At 50.7% G+C, this 8,357-nt stretch overlaps 1 protein-coding gene and 1 pseudogene across 1 annotated transcript; both read left to right on the forward strand.

Moving 5' to 3' along the window:
* Window positions 1-1,062: 1,062 nt before the first annotated feature.
* LOC117980196 (serine/threonine-protein phosphatase 4 regulatory subunit 2-like) lies at window positions 1,063-2,666 on the forward strand (annotated as a pseudogene).
* Window positions 2,667-3,712: 1,046 nt separating this feature from the next.
* On the forward strand, window positions 3,713-4,624 carry LOC134730365 (mucin-1-like). The gene has a single exon (XM_063604168.1). It carries the CDS (start codon window positions 3,713-3,715, stop codon window positions 4,622-4,624), a length of 912 nt encoding a protein of 303 aa, XP_063460238.1.
* Window positions 4,625-8,357: the final 3,733 nt, after the last annotated feature.

Raw genomic sequence — 8,357 nt, forward strand, 5'->3', positions numbered from 1 at the left:
CAGCAGTGAAAATGAACCACGTCAGTGTGGGTGGGTCTCAGGGAGAGAATGGAGGACAGAAATAGACATAGAGCAGATGCTCAGAGCCATGCAGGGCAGGAGCAGCCACGCAGGAGAACTTCCTTACATCAAAGTTCAAAACTACAGCCGAGGCAACAGAGCAAGACCCTGCCTCAAAAAGAAAACAGAAAGTTCAAAAACTAAATGGCATATTTTTTAGGGATGTGCAGATACGTGGTGAAAGAAACGTACTATGAAGAAAAGTGTGGGAATAATAAAGACTAAAGCAGGAACTGATTCCCTCTGCAGGAGAAGGGAAGGGACCCGGGACTCAGGCAGGGCCTCCAGGGAGCATCCACAGTTATGTTTCTTGAGATTCTACTCCCTAAACTTGGTGGAGGTCCTCTGTGTCCAATGTGTCAATATTCTTTATACCTTACCCATACTGTACAAATGCTTTATTTCTATTCAACATTTAGAAGGCAGTTATAAACAAGATGCATTCAATAGCAAGGTGGCAGATGAACATCAGGAAGGAACATTCATGAGCTTCCATCCACGGAACCTCACCATGGATACGCTTGTGATCAAGGGCCTGGTCTCCCCTCAAGACACGGTCACAGATCAGAGGCCACACCATCCTAGCAGTGGAGCAGGACCAGCTGGGACAGGGTCCTTCTGTGACACCTGCTGCATCACCAGGCTGTGTGAACGGACTCAATTGCCAGAACTCACAGAATAGCAGTATCAGCGCCGAAACCTCACAGGAAAAATGGTAAGTTCTAAGTTTCTCCATCAATAGTAACTCTCAGATTAATCTCTGTCATCCACCGCTTCTCCAAGAAATAACTTTTTAGGGTGACGTGCCAGGCGACATGTTGGAGGGTTGGTGGTAGCGGCTTGGGGAGATGCTCGCTCTCTTGGTCTCACTCTCTCACACACTTCCCCTGGCTCCCTTCGTTCCCCCCACCCCACTTGGCCTGCGTGCTGGAGGGTGTGTGAGGGAGTGGGAGGATGTCGGGGGGTGGGGGGAGGCATTCCGGTCCCCAAGAGACCTGCGGAGGGAGGCGGAGACTGTGAGGGACTCCGGGAAGCCATGGACGTCGAGAGGCTCCAGGAGGCGCTGAAAGATTTTGAGAAGAGGGGAAAAAGGAAGTTTGTCCTGTCCAGGATCAGTTTCTTTGTCATGTAGCCAAGACTGGAGAAACAGATTCAGTGGTCCCAATTTAAAGGCTATTTTATTTTCAAACTGGAGAAAGTGATGGATGATTTCAGAACTTCAGCTCCTGCGCCAAGAGGTCCTCCCAACCCTAATGTCGAATATATTCCCTTTGATGAAATGAAGGAAAGAATACTGAAAATTGTCACTGGATTTAACAGTATCCCTTTTACTATTCAGCGACTATGTGAATTGTTAACAGATCCAAGGAGAAACTATACAGGAACAGACAAATTTCTCAGAGGAGTAGAAAAGGATGTGATGGTTGTTAGCTGTGTTTATCCTTCTTCAGAAAAAAACAATTCCAATAGTTTAAATTGGATAAATGGTGTTATGCTTCCTGGAAATTCACCAAGCTATACTGAGAGGTCTAATATAAATGGGCCTGGGACACCCAGGCCACATAATCGACCAAAGGTTTCTTTGTCAGCCCCCATGACAACAAATGGGTCGCCTGACACCACAGACAGCAAGGAGGTAAATTTGCAGCAAAATGAAGAGAAAAATCACAGTGACTCTTCGACATCTGAATCAGAAGTTTGCTCAGTGAGCGCTTTGAAAAATAAACATCCAGATGAAGATGCTGTGGAAGCTGAGGGGCATGAGGTAAAAAGACTCACGTTTGACAAAAAAGGCGAAGTCAGAGAAACAGCCATTCAAGCCACTTGCAGCGAAATTTCTTTGGTTATGGTAGAAGAAACAGACGCATCACCTTCATCTCAGGATAAAGACAAAGAAAGCCGTTGTACCAGGCAGCACGTTCAGAAGAGGATGAAGAAGATGAAGAGGAAGAAGAAGGGATTGAGAGACCATCTGTAAAAGGGAGGAGTAAGAAGATCCTCAAATTCTTGTATTCATTGCTTTTGTGAAAGAATTGTACATAATAGAACTCCTTGTAAGGCGGACATTGGGCTTTTCTCCCACCTGTATGTAGTTGTTGCTGAATTTCAGGGGATGTGATTTGAACTATAGAACATCAGAATTCATGAAACTTAACTGTGGAGGTATTTTGAAAATAAAATTTAAGTACAACAACATTTGCTTATTTTTAGAGTCTTTTATGACATCAAGAGAAATGATCCCGAAAAGAAAAAATCAAGAAAAAGAATCTGATGATGCCTCAACTGTGAATGAAGAGACTTCTGAGGAAAATAATCAAATGGAGGAATCTGATGTGTCTCAAGCTGAGAAAGATTTACTACATTCCGAAGGTAATGAAAACGAAGGCCCTGAAAGTAGTGGTTCTTCTGACTGCCGTGAAACAGAAGAATTTGTAGGATCCAGTTCCAGTAAAACTGGAGAGATTCTTTCAGAATCATCTATGGAAAATGATGACGAAGCCACAGAAGTCACCGATGAACCAATGGAACAAGACTATTTAGAAACATTCAGATGCAGTATTTTACATACAGTTCTGGTTTTAACGCCGTATAAAACTTTTATGTAAAAAAGTGGACCTTTAGTTTTACAAGAAAAGCAGGTTGTAAAATAAAGTACTTTATGGATAATTCCTGGAAGAGTTGTACACGTAAGAACTGTGAATATCAGCTCCTCTGGGTCCTGCTTACCTTACCGCTGATCTTTCTTTCGGTCTGGGCAAATCAGTGGTTTGTGTATAGATTTTTTTTTTTTTAATTTAGGATTAAGGTTTTTAAACTGGAAGGTAATCATAATGTTGAAAAGTTTTTTGAGATTGTCACATTTAGTTTATACATATGCAAGAAGCTTTTTGTCTTGTCTCTTTCTGATAGCTCTAGCAGTTTTCATATTTTGGTCATAGTTTCAACATTTTAACATGTGAATAATAGGGTTTCATGCTGGTTTCCAGATTTTATTGTTCAGCTACGTACAATGGAACTTTAAGTTATATTCTAAGGGGGGAAATGTTATATTTTTCTGTTTCTATAAGAGATGAATACAGTGGATACTTTTTCTATTGGTAATGATTGAGTTCACCTCTTTCAGAAGACATTTTCTTTCGCTTCTGAGTAATTGAAATAAAATCTGGCCTTTGTGAAACCCTGGAAATACCACGACCCGCAACTAGAAACACCAATACCAGCTCCTCCACGAGTTTCCAGCTCCACAACCTAAGACATCAGAGGCAGCATTGGCTCCTCACGCAGATTCCAGCTCCGGGACCCTCATATTTGAACTGCAGGACCATCTCATCCCTGGATCTCCAGCTGCACCACACTCAAATTAGAACAACATCAGCTCCTCCCCAGGTCTCCACCTGCACAGCCCTCGAACGAGAACGTCAGCTCCTCCCTGGGTCTCCAGCTGCACGGCCCTAAAACTAGAACATCAGCTCCTGCCCGGGTCGCCAGTTGCACCATCCTCAAACTGGAACATCAGATCCCCACGGGTCTCCAGCTGCAGGGCCCTCAAACTGGAACATCAGCTCCCCACCAGATCTCCAGCTGCACGGCCCTCAAACTGGAACATCAGCTCCCCGCTGGATCTCCAGCTGCATGGCCTGCAAACTGGAACATGAGCTCCCCGCCGGGTCTCCAGCTGCATGGCCCTCAAACTGGAATATCAGCTCCACCCCGGGGCTCCAGGTGCACAGCTCTCAAACTGCAACATCAGCTCCCAGCCGGGTATCCAGCTGCATGGCCCTCAAACCGCAACATCAGTTCCTCCCCGGGTCTCCAGCTTCACGGCCCTCAAACTGGAACATCAGCTCCCCACCCAGGTCTCCAGCTCCACGGCCCTCAACCTGCAACATCAGCTCCCCACCGGGTCTCCAGATGCATGGCCCTCAAACTGGAACATCAACTCCCCACCAGGTCTCCAGATGCACGGCCTGTAAACTGGAACATCAGCTCCCATCAGATCTCCAGCTGCACAGCCCTCAAACTGGAATATCAGCTCCACCCCGGGGCTCCAAGTGCACAGCCCTCAAACTGCAACATTAGCTCCCAGCCAGGTATCCAGCTGCATGGCCCTCAAACTGCAACATCAGCTCCCAGCCAGGTATCCAGCTGCATGGCCCTCAAACTGCAACATCAGCTCCCCCCCGGGTCTCCAGCTTCACGGCCTTCAAACTGGAACATCAGCTCCCGTCAGGTCTCCAGCTGCACAGCCCTCAAACTGCAACATCAGCTCCCAGCCAGGTATCCAGCTGCATGGCCCTCAAACTGGAACATCAGCTCCCCGCCCGGGTCTCCAGCTCCACGGCCCTCAACCTGCAACATCAGATCTCCACCGGGTCTCCAGATGCACGGCTCTCAAACTGAAACATTGGCTCCCCGCCGGGTCTCCAGCTGCATGGCCTTAAACTGGAACATCAGCTCCCAGGCCCTCAAACAGGAACATCAGCTCCCCACAGGGTCTCCAGCTGCACGGCCCTCAAATTGCAACATCAGTTCCCCCCCTGGGTCTCCAGCTGCACCGCCTTAAACTGCAACATCAGCTCCCCGCTAGGTCTCCAGCAGCATGGCCCTCAACCTGGAACATCAGCTCCCACCCACCCGGGTCTCCAGCTCCACGGCCCTCAACCGGCAACACTGGCTCCCCACCGGTTCTCCAGATGCACGGCCCTCAAACTGGAACATCAGCTCCACCCGGGGTATCCAGCTGCACGGCCCTCAAACTGGAACATCAGCGCCCCGCCAGGTCTCCAGATGCACCACCCTCAAACTGGAACATCAGCTCCCCGCCGGGTCTCCAGCTGCACGGCCCTCAAACTGGAACATCAGCTCCCCGCCGGGTCTCCAGGTACACGGCCCTCAAACTGGAACATTAGCTCCCCCGCGGGTCTCCAGCTGCACAGACCTCAAACTTGAACATCAGCTCCCTGCCGGGTCATCAACTGCATGGCCCTCAAACTGGAACATCAGCTCCACCCCTGGGTCTCCAGCAGCACGGCCCTACAACTGGAACATCAGCTTCCCCCCGGGTCTCCAGCTGCACAGCCCTACAACTGGAACATCAGCTCCCTGCCAGGTCTCCAGCTGCATGGCCCTCAAACTGGAACATCAGCTCCCCGCCAGGTTCAAACTGTTCCAGTTTGAGGGCCGTGCAGCTGAAGACACGGTGGGGAGCTGATGTTCCAGTCTGAGGGCCGTGCAGCTGGATACCCGGTGGGGAGCTGAAGTTCCAGTTTGAGGGCTGTGAAGCTGGAGACCCGGTGGGGAGCTGATGTTCCAGTTTGAGGGCCGTGCAGCTGGAGACTCGGTGGTAGCTGATGTTGCAGTTTGAGGGCCGTGCAGCTGGAGACCCGGGTGGGAACCGATGTTCCAGTTTGGGAGCCATGCAGCTGGAGGCACTGCGGGGAGCAGATGTTCCAGTTTGATGTTCCCCCCAGGTCTCCAGGTGCACGGCCCTCAAACTGGAACATCAGCTCCCCGGCCCTCAAACCGGAACATCAGCTCCCTGCCGGATCTCCAGCTGCACAGCCGTCAACATCAGCTCCTCCCCGAGTCCTCAGCTGCGCAACCCTCAAGTTAGAACATCAGCTTCTCCCCAAGTCTTCAGCTGTGCAACCCTCAATCTAGAACATCAGTTCCTCTCTGGGTCTGCAGCTGCAAGACCCTGAAACTACATCAGCTTCTCTCTGGGTCTGCAGCTGCAAGACCCTCAAACTACAACATCAGCTTCCCTACAGGTCTCCAGTTCCGTGACCCTAAATCTAGAACATCAGCTCCTCCCTGAGTCTCCAACTGAAAGACCCACAACACGAACAACTTCAGCTCCTCCACAAGTCTTCAGCTGCACGACGCTCAATCTAGAACATCAGCTCCTCTCCAGGTCTGCAGCTGCAAGACCCTCAAACTACAACGTCAGCTCCTCTCCGGGTTTTCACCTCCATGACCCTCAATCTAGAACATCAGCTCCTCCCTGAGTCTCCAGCTGACAGACCATCAAAGTGAACATCATCAGCTCCTCCCCGAGTCTTCAGCTGCACGATGGTCAATCTAGAACATCAGCTCCTGTCTGGTTCTCCAGCTGTACGACCCTCAAACTACAACCTCAGCTCTTCCCCGAGTCTTCTGCAGCATGATCCTCAATCTAGAACATAAGCTCCTCTCTGGGTGTCCAGCTGTAGGGACCTCAAGTTAGAACGTCAGCTCCTCCCAGAGTCTTCAGCTGCACGACCCTCAATCTATAACATCAGCTCCTCTCCGGGTTTCCAGCTCCATGACCCTAAAAATACATGAGCAGCTCCTCCCTGAATCTTCAGCTGCACAACCTCAAATTACAACATCAGCTCCTGTCTGCATCTCCAGCTGCAGGGCCCTCAAACTAGAATATCAGCTCCTCCCCGAGTCTTCAGCTGCACGACCCTCAAACTAGATCATCAGTTCCTGTACAGATCTCCAACTGTAGGGCCCTCAAAATAGAACATCAGCTCCTCCCCGAGTCTGCAGCTGCAAGACCCTCAAATTACAACCTCAGCTCCTCCCCGAGTCTTCAGCTGCACAACCCTCAATCTCGAACATTGGCTCCTCTCCGGGTCTGCAGCTGCAGGGCCCTCAAACTATAACATCAGCTCCTCTCCGGGTCTGCAGCTGTAAGGCTCTCAATCTAGAAATTCAGCTCCTCCCCGAGTCTTCTGCTGCACGACCCTCAACCTAGAACCGCAGCTCCTACCCGAGTCTTCAGCTGCACGACCCTCAATCTAGAAAATCAGCTCCTCTCCAGGTCTGCAGCTGCAAGACCCTCAAAACTAGAACATCAGCTCCTCTGCAGTTCTGCAGCTGCACGACCCTCAAACTAGAACATCAGCTCCTCTCCAGGTCTGCAGCTGCAAGACCCTCAAACTAGAACATCACCTTCTCTCCAGGTCTCCAGTTCCGTGACCCTAAATCTAGAACATCAGCTCCTCCCTGAATCTCCAACTGAAAGACCTTCAACGCGAACAACATCACCTCCTCCCCAAGTCTTCAGCTGCATGACCCTCAAACTGGAACATCAGCTCCTCTCCGGGTCTGCAGCTGCAAGATTCTCAAATCAGAACATCAGCTCCTCTCCGAGTGTGCAGCTGCACGACCCTCAAACTAGAACATCAGCTCCTCTCCGGGTCTGCAGCTGCAAGTTTCTCAAATCAGAACATCAGCTCCTCTCCGAGTCTGCAGCTGCACGACCCTCAAACTAGAACATCAGCTCCTCTCCAGAACTGCAGCTGCAAGACCCTCAAACTAGAATATCAGCTCCACTCCGGGTCTGCAGCTGCAAGACCCTCAATCTAGAACCTCAGCTCCTCCCCGGGTCTTCAGCTGCATGACCCCCAAGTTAGAACCTCAGCTCCTCCCTGAGTCTTCAGCTGCATGACCCTCAATCTAGAACATCAGCTCCTCTCCAGGTCTGCAGCTGCACGTCCCTCAAACTAGAACATCAGCTCCTCTCCAGGTCTCCAGCTGCACGACCCTCAAACTAGAACATCAGCTCCTCTCCAGGTCTGCAGCTGCAAGATTCTCAAATCAGAACATCAGCTCCTCTCCAGGTCTCCAGCTGCACGACCCTCAAACTAGAACATCAGCTCCTCTCCGGAACTGCAGCTGCAAGACCCTCAAACTAGAATATCAGCTCCACTCCGGGTCTGCAGCTGCAAGACCCTCAATCTAGAACCTCAGCTCCTCCCCGGGTCTTCAGCTGCATGACCCCCAAATTAGAACCTCAGCTCCTCCCCGAGTCTACAGCTGCATGACCCTCAATCTAGACATCAGCTCCTATCCAGGTCTGCAGCTGCACGTCCCTCAAACTAGAACATCAGCTCCTCTCCAGGTCTCCAGCTGCACGACCCTCAAACCAGAACATCAGCTCCTCTCCAGGTCTGCAGCTGCACGTCCCTCAAACTAGAACATCAGCTCCTCTCCAGGTCTCCAGCTGCACGACCCTCAAACTAGAACATCAGCTCCTCTCCGGAACTGCAGCTGCAAGACCCTCAAACTAGAACATCAGCTCCTCTCCGGGTCTGCAGCTGCACGACCCTCAATCTAGAACCTCAGCTCCTCCCCGGGTCTTCAGCTGCATGACCCTCAAACGAGAACATCAGCTCCTCCCCGAGTCTTCAGCTGCACGACCCTCAATCTAGAACATCAGCTCCTATCCAGGTCTCCAGCTGCACGACCCTCAAACTAGAACATCAGCTCCTCCCTGGGTCTGCAGCTGGAAGATCCACTAACTAGAA

This window comes from Pan paniscus, chromosome 4, assembly GCF_029289425.2.
Source record: "Pan paniscus chromosome 4, NHGRI_mPanPan1-v2.0_pri, whole genome shotgun sequence".
Taxonomy (NCBI): domain Eukaryota; kingdom Metazoa; phylum Chordata; class Mammalia; order Primates; family Hominidae; genus Pan; species Pan paniscus.

What these genes read in the sequence shown, in the direction of transcription:
- LOC134730365 (XM_063604168.1), top strand. Translation starts at nt 3,713, where the DNA reads ATGAGCTCCCCGCCGGGTCTCCAGCTGCATGGCCCTCAAACTGGAATA.